General features: G+C 40.2%; 1 protein-coding gene across 1 annotated transcript in view; it reads right to left on the reverse strand.

Annotated features, from left to right (window-relative positions):
* Window positions 1-22,848, reverse strand: part of LOC124545108 (ribosomal protein 63, mitochondrial) — a 31,518-nt gene extending 8,670 nt beyond the window's left edge. Inside the window, exons 1-2 of the mRNA XM_047123923.1 lie at window positions 22,713-22,848; window positions 8,014-8,125 (exon numbers count right to left, since the gene is read on the reverse strand). Of these exons, the coding sequence (XP_046979879.1) occupies window positions 8,014-8,125; window positions 22,713-22,771 (171 nt within the window). The 5' untranslated portion in view covers window positions 22,772-22,848. The remainder of the gene's footprint in view (window positions 1-8,013; window positions 8,126-22,712) is intronic.
* Window positions 22,849-27,586: the final 4,738 nt, after the last annotated feature.

Genomic DNA, 27,586 nt, shown 5'->3' on the forward strand with positions numbered 1-27,586 from the left:
TATATATCCAAATCATGTCAATATACCTTTCTCAGCAATCGACAGTACATTGTATTACACTCCACAACACTCCCTAGAATAAAACTATGGTTGACTTTTTAAGACTTGGTTAAAATATAGGCGTGTTAAATAAAATCTGATAATATAGCAACAAATACAATCAATTTTTGGCGGAATAATTTAATCGCATAGATAAAAAAATCTACTAATCAAGCGGCAGCAGGATACACACATAAAAGAAGGTTGTAATTAGGCAAGCTTTCAAATCCAGTGGCTCCTCCTTCAGGCAGAAGGGTTGAAAGGGAGGGAAGAGGGGTGACAGAAAAGGACTGGAGAGGTCTAGGAAAAGCAGTAGATTTTGGGAAAGTCACCCAGAACTGCAGGTCAGGGGAGACTTACAGCTTGGAATGAGGAGGAAAGACTGATTGTTGGGGACTGCATCGGATGAGATTTGAAAACCTGAGAGCTTAAAGGTGGAAGACAGGGTAATATGCAGGACGAGATCACCGCATAAATATCAAGCATGAGTTATTAAGAGTGAAAAGCTAAGTGCATTGTATCTAACAGAGATGGGGGGAGGGGGGGGGGGGCAGTGAAAAATAGATGGGTAAGACAATGCAAAATGTAGGAAACTAAAACGGAGTGAAGAAAAAGAGAAGTTACTTGAAAAAATGTTGAGGCAGAAAAAATTAACACAAATTAAGGTCAGGTGGGTGGTGAGAACCAAGGACGTGTTGTAATGCTAGTTCCTACCTGTGGAGTTCTGAGAAACTGGTGTCTGGAGGAGAATCCAGATGGTGCATGTGGTGAAACAGGTGCTAAGGTCACAACTGTCATGTTGTAGAGCATGCTCTGCAACAGGATACTAAGTGTTGTCAGTATACTCCCTCTGCCAATGCCCATTCATCCTAATTCATAATTTAGTCATAGTCATGCCAATATAAAAAGCCGAGCAGTGTTATATGACAATTGGCATTTGACATATGTCATTTCACAGGTGGCTCTCCCTTTGATAGTATATCTTTTTTCAGTTACAGGGCTGCTATAGGTGGTGGTAGGAGGGTGCATAGGTCAAGTCTTGCAGTGGGGATGGTCACAGGAGTAGGAGCCATAGGATAGGCAGATGGGTGCAGAAGGAGCACAGGGTCTAACAAGAATATTGTGGAGACTTGGAGGGTGACAAAAAGCTATTCCAGGTGTGGTGGGCAAAATTTCAGACAGAACGGATCTCATTTCAGCACATGATTTTAGGAGGTATGGGCCTCTCGAAGTAACTAGTTAATACTTTCCAGACCAGGATAATACTGAGTCAGCTATGGTGTGCTCTGAAGTTGTTTTTTTTGGAGGATTCAGTAGTGCCAGGATTGGATGTGAGGGTTTAGGATATTTGCTTTGAACCAGGCTTGTGGGGTAATTACAGGCAGTGAAAGCTGAGGTGAGAATGGTGGTGCCTTGCTGTAAAGAGTATGCATCTGAACAAACACGTTTGCCTCGGATGTCAAGGCTGGATGGGAGGGAACATTTGACAGGGAAAGGATGGCAACTGCTACTGTTGTTTGTTGGTATGTTTAATGTGCATGGAAGTGTGTAGCTGGCCTTCGGTGAGGACGAGATCAATATCAAGGAAAGTGGCATGGGATTCGGAATAGGACCACGTGAAATTTAATTGGGAGAAGGTATTCAGAGATTTCAGGAATTTTAACAGGTCAGCTTCACCACGAGTTGATATGCTAAAAATGTCATCAATGTATCTAAACCAAACTAGGCGCTGAAGACTTATGGATCCCAGGAAAGCCCCCTCCAAGCAACCCATGAAAAGGTTGGCATAGGAAGGAAGTATCCTGGTTCCCATGGCCATATCCCTGATCTGTTTATATGTCTGCCCCTCAAAGGTGAAGTAGTAGTTGGTAAATATAAAGCTGAATAAGGTGAATAGGAAGGATGTCATACTTAGAGCCATCTGTGAAATGACACATTTCGTACACCAGCTGTTGTGTAAACACTGTTTGGCCTTTTACATCAGAATGACTACCATCTAATTATCAATTGTGATGTATGGGCATAAGCAGAGGGTGTATACTGACAACATGCAATATCCTGTTGCAGAACATGCTCTACAACATGACAATCAAGATCTTGGCACTTGTTTCACCATACATGCCATCTCTATTCTTCGCCACGACACCAGTTTCTCAGAACTCCCCAGGTAGTAACCAGTGCTACAGCATGTCCTTGGTTCTCACCATCCACCTGGCATTTATTTGCATTAATTACTTCTGTCTCAGCATTTCTTTAAGTAACTACTTTTTTCTTCACCCTGTTTTAGTTTTCTACATTTTTCATTGCCTTACCTGTCTATTTTTTTCCAAATCTCGTCCAATGCAGTCACCAGCAATCAGTCTTTCCTTCTCATCCCATGTGGTAAGAGTCCCCTGACCCGCCATTCTGGGTGATTTTCCCGATCTACCCTTTTCCCTAGACCTCTCCAGTCCCTTTCCTTCACCCCTCTTTGTTCCCCTTCAACCCCTCTGCCCGAAAAAGGAGCCACTGGCTCCGAAAGCTTGCAGAGTTACAACCTTCTTTTATAGTTACAACCTTCATTTATGTATGTGTTCTGCCGCCGTTTGGTAAGCAGATTTTTTATCTATCCAATCAAATAAAACTTGATACCATACTTCATAATGATACTACCTTCTGATACAATCAAGTTGTAAGGTGTCCATAAAATTAAACCATGACAATGACTGACAAACACTAACATCAACAATGGTCTAGCATCTCCTTGGAACGTTTTGGCAAGTCAAGTTTGTCTGTTGTTGTTTTTAATTTTAGGCATGATTCCATGTTCATTTCAAAAGGCGTTTCTCAATTCAAGCTCGAAAATGATTGTTCACAGGAAAATGTACACCTGAATACGGAAAGAACAACAAATTCTATATATTTCAGCTGACTGACACAGGAATACTATTTCAAGTTTTAAAAATCAACATATCTTCCTTTCCAGGTCTTTCAAAGCAAACTACTTGTGCTCTGAACTAATATTACATGTATTTTTAATTTAGTATGAAGCCATCCAAATCTTGAGCTTCAGAATTATTTGTCTTTTAAATCCAGCATTGGAATTTCACAGTTGCCAATATCAATATTTACAGGGGAAAAACACAGTTCTGTTACAGTACCATTAAGATGTTTTTTTTTTTTTTTTTTTTTACAAAAGGCTAACATCACTTTGTGGTTCCTAAAGCCTGTTGAGAAAAGCTTCCATCCTATTTAAAAGTGTTATTTTCAAATAGCAAATGTCAATGTCTAAATCATTTTCTTGGTGATGTTTCAACAGGCTTGTAAAGTGAATCAAAATTTTTTTCTTTCAAAATCTTGCGCTAAAAGAGAGAATTTGTTTTTGAATAAAATCTTCTACCACCAAAACAATTGTTTCCTTTACCTCTCAATTTACGATTAAGCTGGTTCTAATGAGACGTAATGTTTATCTCAAAATAAAGTGTTTTATCAACTAATCATCAGCTCAGGATAATGAACACTCTTTTCAAGAAGAAATGTTTTAATTTCTGTTCATAAGAAAGTGAAACTTTTCAAAATGTTTCCCCTTGATAACCAACATACATCATAATGCAGCAGATCTGCACATTCACTCCCATTTAAACTAAAAATTCTTTAAACTGGTGATGATTAAGAGCTTCAGCTGTAATAGAGCTGATAATTCTAAACACCAGTTTCATAACTTTGCAAAATTCTTCTGGAAAGGTTTGCACACAAAGTGCTTCTGCAACTTGTGTACAGTTCGAATGCTGAGGTGACTGGCTCACTAAAGCTGTGCTAGAATCGTGGTTATCTCCCCAGTGCATACAGGCCAACTGAAGCCTCATACCCCCTAAAAGTGCAAAACGGCAGCGAGTCGAGGGGAAAGTGCCGCTGCTGGAGGAACTTCAGAGGGGAGACAAAGCACATCAGACAGGCAAAAGTGGAATTGCTGACCGCACGGATGCGAATTTTAACTACCGTTCTAGTCTCTTGCACATGAGTCAAATGGATCTTCAACCGCACTGTATATGGTATTTTGTGGTCAAGCCACATTCAAGGTGCCAAAGAGCTGCATGTGTCTTGTGAGCTGCTGTTTGCCTACCACTGGCATACACCCGATGCTGAATAAAAGCACTTGTATCAGATGAACGTCATTTGCTTACTCGAATATAAAAAATGGTTAGCCATTCACCACGAAAATCATGAAGTTCCTTTCTTACAATGAGTACCTAAGTTTTAATGTATTCATGCAAATGCAGTACAGAAAAAATACAATACTTCTAGTTTATGGGTACGTACTACTTTTTTACCTGACGAACATCTGCTATCCACCAATAAATCACACACACTGATAAAAAAAGTAGTATGCAAGACTGTAGTTCAATGTTTTTCAGATACTGATGCAATCTTTCACTTTACTCTAGACCTTCAAAGTATTACAACCAGCAATTCTGTAATAAAATCCACATTTTTCTGCTACTGTTTTTCATATACTTTCCTTCCAATTGTGACAAGGGGAAAGGGGGGGGGGGGCATATGCCCTGGTGCACAATAATTACAATTTACTGATTTTTAGCATTGCAACATCAGAAAAACAACTTCTCCTTTTCTTCAAAGGTGACCTACATGATCAATTTGAATACAACAGGAAGAATAACCATACTACTTTTTTAATGTAGAGAACAATGATTACGAAACTTCCTGGCAGATTAAAACTGTGTGCCCGACCGAGACTCGAACTCGGGACCTTTGCCTTTCGCGGGCAAAGGTCCCGAGTTCGAGTCTCGGTCGGGCACACAGTTTTAATCTGCCAGGAAGTTTCATATCAGCGCACACTCCGCTGCAGAGTGAAAATCTCATTCTGGAAACATCCCCCAGGCTGTGGCTAAGCCATGTCTCCGCAATATCCTTTCTTTCAGGAGTGCTAGTTCTGCAAGGTTCGCAGGAGAGCTTCTGTAAAGTTTGGAAGGTAGGAGACGAGGTACTGGCAGAAGTAAAGCTGTGAGTACCGGGCGTGAGTCGTGCTTCGGTAGCTCAGTTGGTAGAGCACTTGCCCGCGAAAGGCAAAGGTCCCGAGTTCGAGTCTCGGTCGGACACACAGTTTTAATCTGCCAGGAAGTTTCATATCAGCGCACACTCCGCTGCAGAGTGAAAATCTCATTCTGGGAACAATGATTACGTTGACTGCTTCTTGTGTCTTCCATGGTAACAATCAGGTACTTCATTCTGTGAGCAGTTTCCAATTCTAATAACACTGCCAAACATGCAAATTAATGATCAATAAGTGTAACATCGCACATGTTCAGTGAAGGTGCCTCAGCAGGAATGAGGCCATTATTGAAGGCCAGTCGCACAAACATCCATAGTGAGGCATACAAAAGGCTGCCCCCCTCTGCCTTATTTTGTTGATACTCAACCATCCCTAGAAGTGGACTCTGCAACACAGATATCCTGTGTGTGTTTACTGCACCAGACTCTGAACTTCTGGGTTCAATCAAGTCACTCCTATAAAACTGCACTTATGGGATGCTTGTAACTGGCTATTGATGCTGAACTTTAATGCTTCCACTTTGGAAAGATCTCAGAGTAATTTCTATGGTGACTGTGATGAAAATTCCATCAAGAATTGTTTCTGCTTGATTTGTGGACTAATTTGTTATTTGCATGTTACAAAAGTTGTGTTAATAAACGCTGGAGGCCTTATTTGCCTCTCGGAAGAATGCAGCGTACTTGGTCATACATCAGTGGTTAAATGCAGTTATAGCCAATGGCCCTGTCTTGCTGGTAACACTGGTTCCCACTCGGCAGGAGGGGCCGCGGGAGCTCCCAGTCTTGGCCTTGACGCACGTTTTCAAAGAATAAAGTGTACTTATCCAGTATTCCACTTTTATTTTGAGAACATATTGGTAGACCTATATTCTGAGTTGCCAATGTAGATCACCTTTTCCTCACAGAACATTAATTTTGAGAACTGGTTTCCACTTGGCTTCATGAATAAGAATATTAGAACAGGATTGGCGTTTTGTTGAAGTGTATTTGTTTCATAATGCAGTCACAAGCCTATTAATGCACTGAGGATACCTAGGTGAGGCAGCTCATCAAAGTATACAGGGTGTTACAAAAAGGTACAGCCAAACTTTCAGGAAACATTCCTCACACACAAATAAAGAAAAGATGTTATGTGGACATGTGTCCGGAAACGCTTAATTTCCATGTTAGAACTCATTTTAGTTTCATCCACCTACGCTCAATGGAGCACGTTATCATGATTTCATACGGGATACTCTACCTGTGCTGCTAGAACATGTGCCTTTACAAGTACGACACAACATGTGGTTCATGCACGATGGAGCTCCTGCACATTTCAGTCGCAGTGTTCGTACGCTTCTCAACAACAGATTCGGTGACTGATGGATTGATAGAGGCGGACCAATTCCATGGCCTCCACGTTCTCCTGACCTCAACCCTCTTGACTTTCATTTATGGGCACTTTTGAAAGGTCTTGTCTACGCAACCCTGGTACCATATGTAGAGACTCTTTGTGCTCGTATTGTGGACGGCTATGATACAATATGCCATTCTCCAGGGCTGCATCAGCGCATCAGGGATTCCATGCGACGGAGGGTGGATGCCTGTATCCTCGCTAACGGCGGACATTTTGAACATTTCCTGTAACAAAGTGTTTGAAGTCATGCTGGTACGTTCTGTTGCTGTGTGTTTCCATTCCATGATTAATGTGATTTGGAGAGAAGTAACATGGAAAGTAAGCATTTCCGGATACATGTCCACATAACATATTTTCTTTCTTTGTGTGTGGGGAATGTTTCCTGAAAGTTTGGCCGTACCTTTTTGTAACACCCTGTATACCAATACAAAAAGGCATTTAAGGAGATAACACTGATTATCATCAATGGATTTATAGTTATTCAGGATTTCCTGGTGATATGTTGACATATTAAATAACTGGGTCTTTTGCCAGTTGTTAGCATCATCATTCTCACACAATATTTCATATATAAAAACAAAGATGAGGTGACTTACCGAACAAAAGCGCTGGCAGGTCGATAGACACACAAACAAACACAAACAAACACACAAAATTCAAGCTTTCGCAACAAACTGTTGCCTCATCAGGAAAGAGGGAAGGAGAGAGGAAGACGAAAGGAAGTGGGTTTTAAGGGAGAAGGTAAGGAGTCATTCCAATCCCGGGAGCGGAAAGACTTACCTTAGGGGGAAAAAAGGACAGGTATACACTCGCACACACGCACATATCCATCCACACATACAGACACAAGCAGACATATTTAAAGACAAATATGTCTGCTTGTGTCTGTATGTGTGGATGGATATGTGCGTGTGTGCGAGTGTATACCTGTCCTTTTTTCCCCCTAAGGTAAGTCTTTCCGCTCCCGGGATTGGAATGACTCCTTACCCTCTCCCTTAAAACCCACTTCCTATCGTCTTCCTCTCTCCTTCCCTCTTTCCTGATGAGGCAACAGTTTGTTGCGAAAGCTTGAATTTTGTGTGTTTGTTTGTGTTTGTTTGTGTGTCTATCGACCTGCCAGCGCTTTTGTTCGGTAAGTCACCTCATCTTTGTTTTTATATATAATTTTTCCCACGTGGAATGTTTCCTTCCATTATATTGAGCACACAATATTTCTATTTTCTTAGGTGGTCCTAATCCACGCAAGGACAAATCTCAGGAAGTACTTGGAAAAAAAAAACCTGCGAGTCACACTTGTCAAAATACTGTGTGAGAACAATGTGAACAACTGGCAAAAGACCTGATAATTCAGTATGTCATCAATGAATTTCATTTAATAATAGTAAAAACATCATGAAAGAGGCTGTTACAATTATACTTAAAGCAAATAGTAGGCGACTTCAATTTGTCTCAAAAGATTGGCTGTTTTCATTGAGAGAGTATGTGCAGAGAGAGAAAAAAAAAACCACAGTTTAACTAAAATAGCTTACTAATGTGAGGTACGGATGCCGTAGGTAAAACATGTTCTGCTCTTCACGGCGGTAGTCACTAACAAGATCCTTCTTTGCTTTGTCATCTGGAATCCATACAAGTCGATATTTTCTGTAACAAAAGAAGTGATAATTTTCATGGAAAGTTTGTAATGCCTTCATTATGATAACAGATGTAGACTTTATCATTTCCACTTTCATCAATACATTATGTTGCATAAATATGATGGTTAACAAGACCCTTCACATATGAAAAACTGATCAAAATGAAAGAAAAGAAAGAGAGTTATAAACTGCTTTGAAATCAAGTGTGCTATGTTTGATGCATGTTGCACCACTGGGTGGTCATTCACCTTGATGGACAACTGGTTGGTACGCACACCAACATAAAAGGCTGTGCAGTGGCTGCAGCAGAGTTAGTATATGACATGGCTGCTATCACAGGTGGCCCAGCCTATGATGGAGCAGGACGAATAGGAGGTGCTGGGTGGGTGGATTCGGCAGGTTGTGGAGTTGCATATGGATGGATTAGGATGTTGTATCAGATGGGCAGGTGATGGAATACCAGTTTAAGAAAGGGAGGGGGGAGGGGGGGGGGAGCATCTTGGGTAGGATGTCCCTAATTTCAGGAAAGGATGAGAGATAATTGAAGCCCTGGCAAAGGACGTTAAGTTGTTCCAGTCTACGATGACATCAGATAATGAAGGGGAGCACCCTTTGTAGCTTTCTTGGCAGTGGTAGGATGATTCGGGGTGTGTGAGAATATGGCATGGGAGGCCACAGCGTCTCTGTGAAGGCCTTTGTGAAGCCTTCAGTGTACTGGGCAAGGGAGTTCTTGACACTGCAGATATATCATCCACTGGCTACCAATGCTGTACAGGAGGAATTTTTTGCTGTGGAAGGAAAGGCAGCTTTTGAAACGCAGGTACTGTTGGTGGCCAAGGAGTTGAATGTGGACAGAGGTGCAGATGGAGCCATGAGAGAGGTAAAAGTCAATGTACATGAAGATGGCACACTGGATAGAGAAGGACCAGGTGAAAGGGTTTGGGGAAAAGGAGATGAGGTTATGATGGTATGTGGATAGATGTCTTGGGCCTGAGTCCAGATCATGAAGATATCATTGATGAACCTGAATCAGACTAGGGGTTCGGAGTATTGGGAGGACAGGAAAGTTTCCTAAAGATGGCCAAAACAGGTTGGCATAGGAGGGTGCCATTCATGTGCCCATCGCTGTGCCACGGATTTGTTTGTAAACCTTCCCCTCAAAGGAAAAGTATTTGTGGGTCAGGGTATAGCTGGCATAAGGAATGAGGTAGTGGGTTTGGAGTTTGAGAGTAGTAGTGTTCAATAGCAGTAAGGCCTTGGCATGAGGGATTGCTGATGTTTAGGAAGGTGGCATCAACAGTGACGAGTAGGGGTTCAGGAGGTAATGGGGTGGCGGCGGTTGAAAGTTGGTGAAGGAAGTGGTTTGTATGTTTCATATGGGAGGCTGGGTTTTAGGTTGGGGGTGTAGGTCAACAAGAGCGGAAATTCTTTCAGTGGGAGCACAATAGCCATCTACAAAGGGGTGTCCAGGATTGTTGGGTTTGTAGATTTGGGGAACAGGTAGAAAGCATGTGTGCAGGGTGCTGCTGGGATGAGGTACGAGATGGACTCAGGTGAAAGGTTCCGGTAAGGGCCAATGGATTTCAGTAAGGATTGTAGATTACGTTGGACTTACAGGATGGAATCACTCTGGCAGAGCTTGTATGTGGCAGAGTCAGAAAGGTGGCAGAGACATCCCACCATGTACTCGCTGGGATTCATTAAAATAGTAGTGGAGGCTTCACCTGCAGGAAAGACAATTAGGTCTGGATCTGTTTTCAGGTTGTGTATGGCTGTCTTTTCTTCTGCCAAAAGGTTAGTGTTCATAGCAAGGGCTCCAGGGGAAGGATGGTGAGGCCAAGTTTGAGGTAAGGAATTCTTGGAAACTAACTAGGGGATGGTTAGGTGAGAAGAGAGAGGGTTACAGATGGATGGTGGTATGAACTAGGAGAGGCAAGGTTCAGTGTTGGGATTATGTTGGCTTTGGTTGGGGGGGAGGGGGTTGGTTGCAAATTAGTGCTTCCTTCCGCTATAGAGACTGGGAGAAAGAGGACAGGTCTTTGACAAGACCAACATCGTTAAATTTTAGGGTAGGGCTGAAGTTTAAGCCTTTGATAGGACTGAAACGTCTCTGGGACTGAGGTTTTTGATGGAGAGGTTAACAACAGTGTTTTGGATTTGCTTGGATTCTTGGTTTTGTGAAGTGTTGGGAGGGAGTTTTGGAGGATGCGGTAAATTGAAGAGGTCAGTTAGATAACGTCTGGGTGTTATGAGGGGTTGATGAGGGGATTCACTGCGAGCTATCCACATCTTCCCCTTCACCACCAGCGTCTCTGAACTGTCCTGTTGTCAATCTCAGGTAACCCACTGCCCATACACCCTCCACACAACAGTTTCCCCTTCCTACATCCTGCTACTCTCTCCCAATTCGTGCTCCCACATCGTCTTCAGCGTATGCTACTTCCCACTGGCTGCTTCAATGCTGTCAGTCCATATATCTGCCACCCTCTCTTCCGCATTACTAGCCAGCAAACTGGCCATTCCCTCTGAGTCACTAGTGGGTCTCACCCGTCCCTCTCCCTGCCTCCATCTACTCACCCTATCCAACACTATTCCCAACAGAACCAGTCCACCTACTGCACAATAGCATTTCCTCTGTCGGTCTAGCTGACACCATGTAGGAGCATAGAAGCTTTCAAAGGATAATCTGAGGGCGGCAAGTTTTCTTTCTTTTGTGCGTGCCTATCAACAAACCCAATGCTTTGTTTTACGGTGAGTGGTTTCCTTATTGAAATAAACTTATATTTATTCTAAACAAAAATTTCAAATTAAAACTATCAGCACCTGCTTCACATGCATCCCTAATGGTCTTATTGCTGCCAGTCTATTCACGAAGATTTGTTACATTGTCAGGCAAGCAACAGTGGTAAATACTAGTGACAAGAGGTCAACAGTGTCCTGCATTCATGGTGCATCATGGGAAGCTGCAGCCAAATGGCAGTTTACTAGCTTCAAAATATGGTTTGTGAATTGCACTGTTTAGTTTTGCTGCTGTTCCATCGCTAATTGCCTCATGGTGTACAGGATATACGATTTTCAAGTATTAGTCTACATGAGCCAAAATGCTTGCATCCGAAGTTAAGGTGGGACTGCAGACAGTCTTAAAGAAAAAGAGCATAGGTGTTTGGTCTGCTCACCCATGACCCGTGGCTGATGTTATTTAACGTATCCCGTGTTTTTATATCTTTGACCTTTTAATCATTCAAGTGTAGCAAGCTTGCACATACGTCCCTCATCAAAAGTAGAACCCAGAAACGTTACAATTTTTCAAATAAAGGTCAACCTCATTTTGTGCACAAGTAGAGCAATGGAAAAAATTACAGCTGACGAACATGTCTACAAGGTAAATATAAAACCCGTGCTAACTGTCCATTCCAATCATATTATTGCCATAATACCGCTAGATGTGCTGACAGATGTGAAAATTACCGAACAATCAGTTTAATAAGTCACGGATGCAAAATACTAACGCGAATTCTTTACAGACGAATGGAAAAACTGGTAGAAGCCGACCTCGGGGAAGATCAGTTTGGATTCCGTAGTAATACTGGAACACGTGAGGCGATACTGACCCTACGACTTATCTTAGAAGCTAGATTAAGGAAAGGCAAACCTACGTTTCTAGCATTTGTAGACTTAGAGAAAGCTTTTGACAATGTTGACTGGAATACTCTCTTTCAAATTCTGAAGGTGGCAGGGGTAAAATACAGGGAGCGAAAGGCTATTTACAATTTGTACAGAAGCCAGATGGCAGTTATAAGAGTCAAGGGGCATGAAAGGGAAGCATGGGTTGGGAAGGGAGTGAGACAGGGTTGTAGCCTCTCCCCAATGTTATTCAATCTGTATATTGAGCAAGCAGTGAAGGAAACAAAAGAACAATTTGGAGTAGGTATTAAAATCCATGGAGAAGAAATAAAAATTTTGAGGTTCTCCGATGACATTGTAATTCTGTCAGAGACAGCAAAGGACCTGGAAGTGCAGCTGAACGGAATGGACAGTGTCTTGAAAGGAGGATATAAGATGAACATCAACAAAAGCAAAACGAGGATAATGGAATGTAGTCGCATTAAGTCAGGTGATGCTGAGGGAATTAGATTAGGAAATGAGACACTTAAAGTAGTAAATGAGTTTTGTTATTTGGGGAGCAAAATAACTGACGATGGTCGAAGTAGAGGGGATATAAAATGTAGACTGGCAATGGCAAGGAAAGTGTTTCTGAAGAAGAGAAATTTGTTAACATCGAGTATAGACGTAAGTGTCAGGAAGTATTTGTATGGAGCATGGCCATGTATGGAAGTGAAACATGGAAGATAACTAGTTTGGACAAGAAGCGAATAGAAGCTTTCGAAATGTGGTGCTACAGAAGAATGCTGAAGATTAGATGGGTAGATCACATAACTAATGAGGAGGTATTGAATAGAATTGGGGAGAAGAGAAATTTGCGGCACAACTTGACTAGAGGAAGGGATCGCTTGGTAGGACATATTCTGAGGCATCAAGGGATCACCAATTTAGTATTGGAGAGAAACGTAGAGGGTAAAAATCGTAGGGGGAGACCAAGAGATGAATACACTAAACAGATTCAGAAGGATGTAGGCAGCAGTAGGTACTGGGAGATGAAGAAGCTTGCAGAGGATAGAGTAGCATGGAGAGCTGCATCAAACCAGTCTCAAGACTGAAGACGACGATGACGACAACAACAACAACAACAACAACAAGATCTTCCAAAAGCTATGAACATTGAGACTGAACCATGGCTGATAGCATTAACTGCTGCAGTGACCAATTCATACGTGAAATAGATCTGTATTGAGCTGTGATCTCTTGTTTGAATCTGAAGGTATCACAAATTTGGTATTTAAAAAACTGCATGTCAAAGGACCATACAAAGTTGTATGAAGCTGTCCAAAGACACAGAAAAGTCATAGGCCTTAAAAAAACTTTTATGCAGTATTATGTGCAAAGGAAAGATTGTTGTATTGCCATCTCCAGCAGGGTGAGGTAACCGAGCACTGAACCATAATGACCCATAGGTTCACACTGGAAGCAGTTACATTATTTCTTGGATTCTAGTTGACCTAGTTATGATTTTTGCTGATCATGTGTTCTAATGAGTTCTCTGTTCAGCTACTGAGCAAATTACGGTCATTCCCTAGTAGCAGAAGAGGGACCATAATCTCCAGTAAGCCAAATTTTATTAAAAATAATTAAGAGGATTTAGTCTGCCTGTTTCTTATTATTGCGTACCACATCGTAGTGGATTAGTTCATTATGGGATGTAGTCTCCCTGGCCTAATAGAATGCAGAATCCAACTTTCTTAATGAAACTGAGCAACCACACTTGTTAAGAGTTTTTGGAATGGATGTACCAACTACCCCTCTCCATTACCTGCCAAAGGTAATGGAAAACTTGAATCTGTCTTTGAGTGGTGGTAATGTCAGTTTCTGGTTATATCTCCAGGTGCACTTTGGAGACACTCCTGCTTCAGTACCCAATATTATTGGTGACCTAAAATTTGATAGAAATACTCCCTATGCCTTCCCACATCTTTTAACAACTAATGAAATAAGTTATTACATCAAGAAACAATTGCTGAGACACTTGTCCGGCCCTCTTATTGTTCTTTGTGTCTGTACCACTGTATAACTAAAGCCTACAAGTTTCTTAACAGATGTCTGCCATTACAACTGCCACAGAGAAGGATGTCTAATCTTAACTTGTTTCATGCTACCTCTGAAGTCAGTCTGAGGAGTTTGGGTTAGACACATCAGCCTGGTGTATCACTAATGTTACTCCTCACAAAATCCTGCTGTGGGCTGCACAGTATGCAATTTTCCCTACTGAATATCTGCTTTGACAGCATTCTTTTGTAGACTGAACCAATCAGGGAAGTGGTCACATACAACAAGCAATCAATCACATCTCTATGTTACGAGCTGAAATGCATAAAATAAGGTGTGTGTGTGTGTGTGTGTGTGTGTGTGTGTGTGTGTGTGTGTGTGTGTGTGAGGAGGTGCACAAAGTCCTAAAGCTAGTGAAGTTTCCAAATTCATTTACGTGCCTGTCGATGACACAAACACCTCTATTGTTTGATGAGTTGTTATTTCACTCTTAAATATTTAAATGCTACCAGAGATTTGTACACCATATTTACACAAACATGTGAAGATTTCTGTAATATCAGTAGCACATGAAGATTAATTATAGCAATACCGACCGTCGTATTTGGCCAATGACATTATCAAAATGGTGGATATAAATGACTCATTGAAATCCAATATGCATAAAATTAGCATCATAACAAAAATTATAGCAATTCTTATGACACCACTTTTGTTGATCCATCAACTTACATTCTGGTCTCACCTACCAAACTCCCCAGTGCGGGCGTAGAGCGCAAGTTTGAAAATTATCCATCTAAAAATGCAAGCAATCTTAGTTGCTCGCAGAAGACTTGTTAACCCTCAGTTCAGAGAATCTTTTTCTCCATTAATCCTAAGTGACACAGAAATATCCTTTTCTTCTGCAAAGAACTTTGGGGTAATTCTGGACCATCATTTAGACTGGACTGAACACCACACAGTCTGTGAGATGGTTTCAGCATCACTTCACTCACTACAGAAATATAAAAAAAGTATTTCCTTCCGGGCTTAAAAAGAGAAGCTAATAGACACTAATACTCCCCAGAGTTGACTTGGTGATGCCATTTTCCAAGAACTTTCATACACACAAGCCCACACAGGCTGGAACCAGCAATAAATGCTTGTGTATGATACATTTGTGATGTACACTTTTTCGACCTTATCACAGCAGCCTATGAACAGCCTATGTCAGTACACTTAAAACATATAGGCCTACTCCGTGTTTGATCTAAAATACTCATTCTTAACATTTAAGGAAAATTCTCTCCATACCATCACACAGCACTCCAATGTTTTCTAAATCATTTTCTGTATCAGGAACAATCTTCCTCAAAATATCAGAAAAATTAAATTTCTTCAAGTTCAAAGAACAGGTAATGGTCCACCTACCAAATAGCCACCTCTCCTACGTTCTGTGCACCTCATTCTCACCAGTCCCCCTCCCCCAGAACTTTTTGTTACGCCCTGTCAGCAGAGATATCTATTTATATTCTGTTCTTTCCCCACTTTCACTGTCATTTGAAACTGCTCCTCTTCCTTTATCCATTCTGCTTCTGACAATACTAAATATGCTTTCAAATGTGCTAAGCTAATCTATATCATTCTAAATGCCTATTACTATTATTATTATTAGTGGCTTTTCAGGCTTTCCTGATGAATCTGTTGCAAATACACTTATCACGTTTGCCGCTGGATCACATTATGTGAATCACACAATATTTCATCGATGCAACTGCTCGACATCTTCAGGCGATGGTAGTAGCTACTGTCATTGCCGCAAGAGGTGACTGATGATAATCGCACTGTAGAGTCTAAATTTATCAGGCCAGGAGCACGCTGTAAGTGTGTGCGTGAAGACGCTCGCAGTTGGAGGAAAGTAGCACTGCTAGTGTCCCCTGTTGGAAGCCGCAGAAAATTCTTCCGCCCGTGGGCAATGACTGTGCTGCTGGACACTCCTGTGGTTAAAAGCTGAATTAAATCTCAGCAAAGTGTTGCACTGAATCATGTTCTTGTTTTCCTCTTGATGTAATGGCACCCAGTGGTGGACTCCAGGTAGTCTTCATTGAAAACATGCATGCCCGTTGAAAAGATTGTCTGCTGTACAGATACATATGGTCTCCTTAACAACAGTGTCCCAGAAAAATTATGCTGGGGATAAAATTTCCGTCTTATAGTAAAACAATACAAGATATTCCAAAGTGGAATGGGATCTTATACACACCACCTTTCCTAAGGCAAAATTTTGCTGATGGCCAAAAAACACACCTGATGTCATGCCTTTTAAGTTGTATAAATTTCCTGTCGTGTGAGAGAGGACACGTTACACACGACGGGAAATGCGCATGGTGTCCATGAAATTACTATCAATGTATTTGAAGGTCTCTTCGAAACACTCAGCTGTATCCTGGGACTGGGTAGATAGCACCACCTGAACACTTGTTGAGTGGTCAAAAGAACAAGCCAAGGTTCACCAAATGTCAAAGTATACTCGGTCTTGAGGCCCAGTCACAAAAAAGGAGTGCACCACATCACTGCACTGTGTTTAGTATCACAGACAGAATCCTGGACAACGCAGAAGTTGCAGTGCTCGAGAAAGGTTTGAACTATGCACTAACATCATGGACAGGTCTAATCCGTGATATCATGGCTGGCATAGAACAAGCTACTTTGAAGCTTCCCATTGATATTGCAGAAGAGATTAAGAGAGAGACCTGCTAAATTTTAACAAGAGCTCCACCATGATAGTTTAACATCAGCTCAGCAAAAAATGAAGCATCTGCAACACAGAAGAGGGGACAAACCCCTTGTTATTTTACCTACTGAATAGGGGAATGCCACAGTTCTCCTCTCATGAGCTGAATACGACAGCAAGATGGAGGTGCTGCTCAACGATCCTGCTTATTGCAAGGTAAGAGAGGATCCTACTGGCAAGATCCAGAGAAAAATACTAGCCTTCACAAGAAGAGTTCTATTCCTTCTACAGTAATTAAGAGCCTGCGCCAACAGGTTGCAGTCCCCCAGGACTATACGGCCTACCGAAGATACATAAGGGTGTGAGTCCTCTTCGCCCAACAGTGAGCAATATTGCAGCTCTTACCTATTTTCTGGTCAAATATCTTACTGTGGTATTGGGACTTCTCATAAGCAAGTGCGATCAGAGGACTTCATAGGATGCCTGAACACACCTAGTCTACACCATTGGATCTTTTGATTAGCTTTGATGATGCATCTTTATTTACAAAAATATCTCTGCAGGACTCGTTAGCACTTATCAGGAGCCAGTTTGAGAAAGACATTGTGGCACTGTTTATACATGTGCTTACCTCAACTTACTTCTTATTCAATTACCAGTATTTTGAACAAGTGGATGGTGTTGCTGTGGGAAATCCTCTGTCCCCCATGGTGGCCAACTATTTTCTGGAATACTCTGAGGAAAGAGCAATGCAGTTGGCAAGTCTCACACCTTCCTGCTTCTGGCAGTACATAGACGATACATTTGTGGTGTGACCCCACGGAACAGAGACATTACCAGTGTTTCTCTGGCATCTGAACTATCTCCATCCGAGTATTCACTTCACAATGGAAGTGGAAAAAGATGGCATTTTGCCATTCCTGGATGTAATGGTCAGATGAATAGCCGATGGTACACTGAGACATAGTGTATATTGCAAACAACTCACACAGAGCTATATTTGCAGGCCAGAAGTTGTCAACATTCTGCACAACACATTAGTGTCTTACTCTCTTTGGTGCTTAGAGCACATGTGGTCTCAGATGCCGGCAGTCTACATAGTGAGCTACAACACGTAAGAACTGTATTCCAACAGAATAGCTATTCAGATATAGATACACCATGCATTCCATTCTAAGCAAATTCAAAGCAGGAACATAAAAGAAGATGTGGAGGTACCCACTGCAACAGCATTCTTGCCTTATTTGGCAGCACATCTTCAGGAGTAGAAACAATCCTCAAAAAGTATGACACCAGGTGTGTTTTTCGGCCTCCAGCAAAACTGAGGAATTTTTGTACTCAGTGAAAGACAACCTTAGCCTTAGGATCGTGGCATGTATAAGAGGGTCAACCAAAGCGTCCGATTTCAACTGTCGGCTTTGACCCGTGACGTAAGGCTGTTGTGGTGTGCGATGTCACGACAGCGCAGAGTTTAGTTTGTGGGAGTGGCGTGTGTGTAGGTGTCATTTTGATGTGATCAGTGGAGCTCTCTGGTGGTGTGTTTATGTGTTGTGTGTTAGGTGATGATTTTGGTTTAGTTTGCATGTGTGGCATGTTTATAGGTGGCGTATTGTTGCGGTCGGTGGTTCTCTCTGGTGGTGTGTTTATGGTTAGCGTGTTATGTGGCATATGGGGTTAATTTGCGTGGTAGCATTGCACATGTGTGGTATTGGTGGTGACTGTGCTTTCAGCGGAATATGTTTTTCGTGAGTTAACGATTTTGGTTTTGTTATGTCGATGTTATTGTAGTTTTTGTTTCTGTTTGTCGTGTGTGAATTTAGGTAAATCACTTTGTTTATGTCTTTGGTAGGTATGGATATGGCTAACAAGGTCAGTAGTTTTCGGTTGTCGGCAATGATGGGGGAATGCGTTGTCTCTAATAAAATTTCTTCAGCTATTTGGTCTGTTGGCTGAAGTCGTTCAGTGTGTTGTGAAGAAATGAGGCTCACTAAAGTTCCGGCGTCTCAGATCTGGAATGGCTATATGTGGATATGTTGTAAGGACAACAGGTCAAGGGTAAGTGTGGTGGTGGTGAAAGTTTTGAGACTTATAGTGTGATACCAGTAGTTGCTGTAGTTTCATTATATTTTTGGAGGAATGTGTGTGTGATGGTGTTTTGATCTATTTTTGTGTTTGTTGTCACGTTTACGTAATGACGTCATAGTCGTGATATGGGAGTAGTTGTGAATGGTCATTTCCACCATATTGGTGACATCACTGGTCAAAGCAGACGGGTGGAATCGGATGTTTCCGTTAATCCGTATAAGATTCCGTGTTACTGTGGAAAATGTTATACTGGGCAGATCTGCCAAACTATACAAGAACGTTGCGTCGGACACCATTGCCTGGACATGGGGCATCGGATGTTTTATGAAAAGACAGAACTTTTATCTTCAGTGTCATCTTTCTGGGACTGTGTTGTTATGGCCCTACATATCCATACAGCAGACAATCTTATCAACAGGAATGCAGGTTTCCAATTACCCACTGCCTGGAGTCCAGCACTGGCTGCCATTAAATCAGAACAGGGAAAGTAAGAACTTCCGATTCACGATTCAACACAATGCACTGCCAAAATTTAATTCAGATTTTAACTACGGGAGTGCCCAGCAGCACAGTCATTGTCCACGTCACATGCGGAACATCTTTCTGTGGTTCCCAGCTGGGAGCACTAGGAGTGACTGAATGCCGCTTTCCTCCAACTGCGAGTGTCTTCCTGCACATGCATATTGCCTGCTCCTGTCCTCATTAATTTCGACGCCACTGTGTGATTATCATCAGTTGCATCTTGCAGCAGTGACAGCAGCAACTACCACCACCTGAAGTAGTCTAGCAGTTGCATCGATGAAATATTGTGGGATTTACACAATATGATCCAGAGGCAAACCTGAGCAGTGTATTTATTATTATTATTATTATTATTATTATATATAAGAGATGGTCTTAGGGGCCTCATCTGGGTCAGAATAAAAAAGTAAGCAATAAAAAAAATCACTAGATAATCTAGACCTCTGGCTGTACTACTGTGTGACACCATTTCACAATTTAATGTATACACAAAACAAGTATTTCCAGTATTTTGTTATCCTATTTCCACACTATGACCTCACATACCATGTCATTACATTCCCCTAAGTTCAGTCAATTAATACATTACATACATATCAACATCTCCTACAAGTAAAAGTGGTTTGAGAAAGTAGCGAAATGATTGTAATATAACGTCATATACACAAAAGCAAGACTTCATTAGACGGCAGAGATAACACTGCATAAGATTACAGGAAACATGCATTTTTGTAGCAACTACTTCAATGGTGCTTGTATTGCACACACATCGAGTGGTATATGCCACAGATGGCCACTTGTCTTAGCCCTGTACCCAGTGACGCCCTTTGGGGAATTTGTAACCTTTATGGATAGTATCACTGACTTCAAAATATCTCCTTTTTTCATAGGTGAGATGTCTGAACTAACACATTTCATCCACACGTGTTCTGAATCCATACATGTTCCACTGTATTATACAGCAGAGTTTTCTCAATGAGGTTTTCGTCTTCCCTGTTCCCTTCAACATCCGTATAATAGGGTGGCAACTGATGGAATCTAATTGGTTGCTCGAGCAGACCTCAATATATTTAAGGAGTTGTCCCCCAAGGTCACTGGTGTCTTAAACGATTTTTCAGGTACGCCCTACTCTGTTTGTAACTAATTCATTCAGCATATGTAATAGGCTCACTAACAATTTATCTTTTGTTTTGTCAATTACCGCAATCTGAACTGATGAACACCCACACTATCCCCATCCTAACTGGGAAAGATATTGCAAACAAAGGGATTCAACAGTTTTGCATTATCTATGTTGTTGTGGTCTTCAGTCCTGAGACTGGTTTGATGCAGCTCTCCCCATGCTACTCTATCCTGTGCAAGCTTCATCATCTCCCAGTACCTACTGCAACCTACATCCTTCTGAATCTGCTTAGTGTATTCATCTCTTGGTCTCCCTCTCAATTTTTACCCTCCACGCTGCCCTCCAATACTAAACTGGTGATCCCTTGATGCCTCAGAACATGTCCTACCAACCAATCCCTTCTTCAAAAGCTGTGCCACAAACTTCCCTTCTCCCCAATCCTATTCAATACCTCATTAGTTATGTGATCTACCCATCTAATCTTCAGCATTCTTCTGTAGCACCACATTTCGAAAGCTCTTATTCTCTTCTTGTCCAAATTATTTACCGTCCATGTTTCACTTCCATACAAATGCTTTCAGAAACGACTTCCTGACACTTAAACCTATACTCGATGTTAACAAATTTCTCTTCTTCAGAAACACTTTCCTTGCCATTGCCAGTCTATATTTTATATTCTCTCTACTTCGACCATCATCAGTTATTTTGCTCCCCAAATAGCAAAACTCATCTACTACTTTAAGTGTCTCATTTCCTAATCTAATTCCCTTAGCATCACTCGACTTAACTTGACTACATTCCATTATCCTCGTTTTGCTTTTGTTGATGTTCATCTTATATCCTCCTTTCAAGACACTATCCATTCCGTTCAACTGCTCTTCCAGGTCCTGTCTCTGACAGAATTACAATGTCATCCGCGAACCTCATAGTTTTTATTTCTTCTCCATGGATTTTAATACCTACACCAAATTATTCTTTTGTTTCCTTCACTGCTTGCTTAATATGGAGATTGGATAACATCTGGGAGAGGCTACAACCCTGTCTCACTCTCTTTCCAACCACTGCTTCCATTTCATGTCCCTCGACTCTTATAACTGCCATCTGGTTTCTGTACAAATTGTAAATAGCTTTTTGCTCCCTGTATTTTACCCCTGCCACCTTGAGAATTTGAAAGAGAGTATTTCAGTCAACATTGTCAAAAGCTTTTTCTAAGTCTATAAATGCTAGAAATGTAGGTTTACCTTTCCTTAACCTAGCTTCTAAGATATGTCGTTGGGTCAGTATTGCCGCACGTGTTCCAACATTTCTACGGAATACAAACTGATCTTCCCCGAGGTCGACTTCTACTAGTTTTTCCATTTGTCTGTAAAGAATTCGCGTTAGTATTTTGCAGCCGTGACTTATTAAACTGATAGTTCGGTAATTTTTACATCTGTCTACACCTGCTTTCTTTGGGATTGGAATTATTATATTCTTCTTGAAGTTTGAGGGTATTTCGCCTGTCTCATACATCTTGCTCACCAGATGGTAGAGTTTTGTCAGGACTGGCTCTCCCAAGGCTGTCAGTAGTTCTAATGGAATGTTGTCTACTCCTGGAGCTTTGTTTTGATTGAGGTCTTTCAGTGCTCTGTCAAACTCTTCACACAGTATCATATCTCCCATTTCATCTTCATCTACATCCTCTTCCATTTCCATAATATTGTCCTCCAGTACATCGCCCTTGTATAGACCCTCTATATACTCCTTATCTACGTAACCACCTCAAATTAGATGGACTTAAGTCACCCTCGTTTTTTTTATTTTCTGCAACTGTGGGAAGATAAAAAAGTATTTCCTTTTATACACTGGCTATCAACCCAAGCAGTCAACACACAACTCAGGAGCAGAGCATGCTGTTCTTTTGGCATAAGAAAACAATGTTGCATATTCTGTCTTTTGAAACACATTCACATCATATAAAGCTGTTCACACATTTCTGGCATTTGAAACATCTCAATAAGTCTTAATTGGTATTTTTTTAAAAAAAATATGATACCAGTTTCTACATAATCTGTAAATATGGTTTTCTTCCATTGATGTTTGGATTTTGTCGAGGAGGGTGGTTTCTGTGCAACCTGCATCAACATTTGTACCTGCAATCCACCTTCCGCCGTGTGGGTACTACACACCTACCTTTTAAGAGATTTCACAAAGCTGCCAAAATCTCTGAAGCACTATGAATATATTTTCTGACAATCTATGTGGCCTGTTACGAAATGTTGATATCTACGTAGGAGGGCTACTTCCCCTTGGATCATTGTCGAATATGCATTTTTATTGCCTACCGAATACTCATGCCACAGCGCCAATGGCATATGATACTCATAACCTACAATCACAACTCATTTTTAAAGTCACAGAACGTACTAAACAATACCAGCTCACAAACAACCGTAAATTAATTATTGACAGGGGCACGCAATTGCATTACATGTTGCGATTAACACAAACCCTCTCCATATGTGTCCTCTTGGAAGTTTCTTCCGCAGAAGTTGCAAAGTTAGCCGCATCTTCTTTCAAATAGTATTTAACATAAACAACATGCTGTAGAACGCACAAACATTTGACACTCAACATTGTTTTGGTGGTATCGATAGGTCTCGAATGAGATTTGCTTTGCATCACGATAATTTGTTGCCCATTCAAAAATAATTACCTTGCATAGAATTCCTCTTTCTCATATTAAGACAGAAATTCATCGCTATAACTTCATAGCAACAAATAATTTTGTTATGAGGCTGGTTGTAGAATCGTGAGAATGAGGAAGGAGAAAAAAGAGAGATGGCGCCGATTCCGAATTTTTATTCACATTTCGCTTATCGAAGGAAACCGTACTTCGTCTTCCTCCATGCAATTTCCCTGGTCCTAGTAATTCACGATTTCAGGAATCTGCAAGGCGTTTAGTTCCAAGAACTATCCTGCGCTCAAAGTCTGTCAATCTTGTATGCGAGAAGCTGGAGGATATGACGGATAAGTGAGACTATTTGTCTGTTTTCTTAAATAATACTGTGTATCCGTAGTAATATGCATTTGATTTCAGTACTTCGTGAATTCCTTCGTGTTATTTATATATAAATCAGGCACATTAAAATGACGATTCGTGCAACAATAGTCTTGTTTATTTGGCTTGTGTTACACTGGCTGCGGTAGTGAAAAGGACTGTTTAGTTTCATTTCACAGTCAGCACCATATTGAAAAACCATTGCAGTTATTTGTACTATTTCTATTCACAGCTTTTTCTGTTTTAGACCAAACATCAAAGTTTCGTGTTGCAAAACGTTTTGATAAAACAGTAGTATCCCTGTTTCACTCGGACACAATACGTCAATACCAGAAAATAGTGTTCCACTCTGTTTTCTATTGTGAATGCCCCCTTCTTGGAAACACCACAGCAGTGTCAGAACAACGCTCCGCCTTCTAGTGAAAATATTAGGACCGCAGGCTCCTTTATGCTTGGGAGCAACAACGTTGTCTCCTGCGTATTATTATTCAGCGAAGCCTGTGAAATGTTTGTGATTACTCAGGGTAAGTTTAATATGATAAGATTAAGCACACATGGCTCGCCATATTTATTCTAAAATAATAACTATATATGTATGTTATAAGAGCAGAACAGTGATCTAGTTACTGAGTCTGTACAGTGGTAGCATCTGGAGGAGTGCCTGGAATACTATGTTTTTAACTTTCTTTGAATATCAATTTATTTTCATTGTCCTGCTTTATGTCAAACTGAAGATAAATTAAATTGAAATACCTTATACTGTACTTGTGTGAAGTCTCATTTTTTCTGAAATTGATGGCTTATTATAAATGTTTGATGGAACAAAAAGTTTGATAGTACATAATGTCGAGAGTTCACTCAGCCATATCTGTAACAGAAAATACTGTTCACTCTTGTCTCCCATTAGGACAGTTCATTCTTGTCTCCCATTAGGACAGCAACTTTCCATCTTACAGTGAACGATTCAGAGCAACCAAATTATCCACCACATAGCATTGTTCCCATAAACATATAATTTATTTGTCTTGCTCAAGCTCAGTTTAACACAGTAAAATTAACAGGAAAGTCAGTTTTGAATCTGTAGCAGATAGCTGTTGTATTTCTCATTTATTAGTATTATCCACATGACCACATCCATCATAAAGTAATTGTTATCTTTGTGTTATAAGAGCATAGGTACTTCTCATTCATCTAACAGGAATCTTTAGTTATTGAATCTACATAATCATAACAGTAAACGGAGTAGCTGACAAGTTCAGTTTTTAAATTTCTCTTGAATTACCTCATCTCATTCTTTTATTTTTTTCAGATGTTCCATCAATGAACTGTCTATTACGGTCACTCAAATATTTAGCCTCTGGTGATTTTCTTATGTCCATTGGAGACTTCATTGCTATTGGCAGGGGGAAAGCCTGCAGGATCACCACTATATGACCCTGGACAACATGCAGAAGAGGCAATTTTCTTAAATTCTGTTCTCTGATGTAATTACATGAAAATAAAATGAACAGCTGTATGTGGATTAATACATTTTTATTCTGAAATCATTTGTTTTAATTCTTATTTTCTGATCCTAATTTTGAGTTTACTTATTTTTTTTATTTTTTTACCGTTACAATTCATCCTTCTGTGGTTCTGGTCAAAGCTACTATTGAAACAACACTGTCTGGAACTCTGCTAATTATTTAACATTTAAAAACAGGTATTTTTATTCTGAAAACACAAGTTACAGTCCAAAGCTGAGACGACTGAAGGAACAACACAATGAAGGTGTCACGCCTCCAGTTATTTCCCCTTCCCTCCCACATTGCATATAGCTCGTAGAGATGATTGGACAAGTAAAAATTATGTATGAAATAGTTCCTGGTCCTTGGACATTTAGGGTGAGATACTATAACCACCTTCAGTTTGATATGTACAATTCTACATTTATACAACAAGATTATAAAAAAATAATGGTTGCTTGTTGTGAATGTTGGCATCTTATTCTTCATATACACCCACAATATAATTAATAATCATCACATAATAGAAATAGGATTTATATAATCCCAATTACTAAGTGCAAAAGTGGATGCATAATGGTGTTCAGTAATTCTGCAAGGGTGTTTTCTGTAGAACATCCATTGCTGCTGTAATGAATTAATTATTCTAAAATGTAAATACAACAGCAAGTAACACCTCAAAGAATTTTCAGCCAAATCAATCGCCATGACGTCTGCATTGTCACAGTTTGTTGGAGAGACTGAAAAGATAATTTATTTCATGAAGCAGACCGCATTCCACAGTTGCTTCTGAACCATAAAAGAGGGTAAAGCCGACCAAATTTTATGACTTTTGACTGATTTTGAGGTTATCTTAAGAAATCAAATGACCAGAAATTTAATAGTTTATTACAGAATTCTTTCTTTATTTGATGCCTTTAAGGAAAACAGAATTGCTGTTTGAAAGCACTTGGTTACAACAGTCAAGAGTAGGTATTCTGGGTATGATAAATTTATCTAAAGTCCATAACAGTGTTTCATTCTGACAGAGTATAAATTCTGTAAATATTAGCAGTTCCAGTTTACTATAATGTATTCACCTATTTTGACAATCTCCTGACAAATGATCAGGAACTTATTCAAATGTTTTATGTTTTTTACATTAGACTTTCTGACATGTTCCACACCCAAGAATTATCTCATTTTGAGTCTATCGTCACATTAAGACACCATCAAGGTTTCTCAGGAAGGAAGTTTTGATGGTTGATGTCATCTGTCCATCATCAATCACATGAACCCAAGCTCATTTTCTTTCAAAACATGACCATATGCAGATCTCCATATTTCATTTTGTTGTGGTTTTAATGGTTAATATCAGTTGTTTTTGTTTGTTATTTGTTATAAAATTGTTTTGTTACATTATTCCTTTTGTTAAAATTTATAGTAAATGACGAAAGATTAACTGAAGTAGTGAGGCAGTAATCTGAAGGTAGGATAGTAAGTATTAAACCAAATGTTTTATGGTTTCTACATTAGACTTTTTGACATGCTCCACTTGCGCAAGAATTATCTCATTTTGGGTCTATGGAAAGAAAACTGAATCTAGTCTAATCTCAATGAATTGAGCGGAATTTTTTCAATCATAAAGTTGCGCTTACTATTTTAACTGTGAATTACCATTGCAATCTACTGAAATACTAAAAATTTATCAAAGATAAGAACTCAATATGGAGAAAGTCGCAAGTGATCGATTTTACCCAGATGATTCATTTTATCCTCTTTTATGGTATTACGTGCCTACTTACAATTCACCATCTACCACTCAGATACGTTTGATGGACTAGTATCGCTTGCACCTGAATTGAACTGATTGTGGCATCCTTCAGTTGACAACTTTATGAAATACTTTGCATAATATTTACGTGTTTCTTTCTCAGAAAAGAAATAAGATACACAAGTATGTCTGTTGTAGTTGTTCTGTAGATCTATGTGAAGTTGTTTACGAATGGAACATGTTGCATATTTTTTTCCATACTTTATTTTGATATCTAGAAAGATCTCTTAGTGGCCAAACAACCAATATCTGATAATTAAACTAAATTCAAGTTACATCGTTATGTTGTTACACATATAAGAACCCTTCCAATTTAGTTAAATGTTTTGCACTAATATCTTCATTGAATGAGAGTGCAGCAGTTTTTTTGTTTTCTGCTACACTCTTGATCTCATTCACAGTGTCTACCAACGTCATGATACCCTCAAGCATATAGTATTGCGATCTGTAACTTATCACTCATGTTTGACACATTATTTATGCAAAAAACTACCAAGTAAATATGAAAAAACGTACGTGAAAATACCCAAAGGACTCTTCAGTGGACATGAACACTATTCTGGGAATAACTAACCAGGAAATAAAATGGCGTCGTAGAATGTGCACTCCAAGTTAATCCCTGATCAGCCTGTGCAACTTGCTATATATCGCATACCTATCAATTCGATCACAACGATACCTTGTGCTAACAATTACTACCACAATACTACTACAGTATTGTTTGGATGCAAAGGCGAGCAAAACCATGAAAAACAAACACTGCCCAGCTGGTGTGTTCAAACTTTTGCCCTTCAACAAAGGAGCATACGGGCAACAAAGCATGTGCCATGAAGTGGGCAGTTCGTGACTGTTACCAGGTGACACCATAATTTGTGCAAAGTAGTGGAGTGCCATACTCGTTTGGATATGAGTTTGAAGTCGAATTCTGAACCTGTGGTGACAGCACCCAAAAAGGTAGAATGTGTTACATAATATAATCCCCAGTGGGAAAAAGAAACAGTGTTTA

This window comes from Schistocerca americana, chromosome 8 (assembly GCF_021461395.2).
Source record: "Schistocerca americana isolate TAMUIC-IGC-003095 chromosome 8, iqSchAmer2.1, whole genome shotgun sequence".
In the NCBI taxonomy this organism is placed as follows: domain Eukaryota; kingdom Metazoa; phylum Arthropoda; class Insecta; order Orthoptera; family Acrididae; genus Schistocerca; species Schistocerca americana.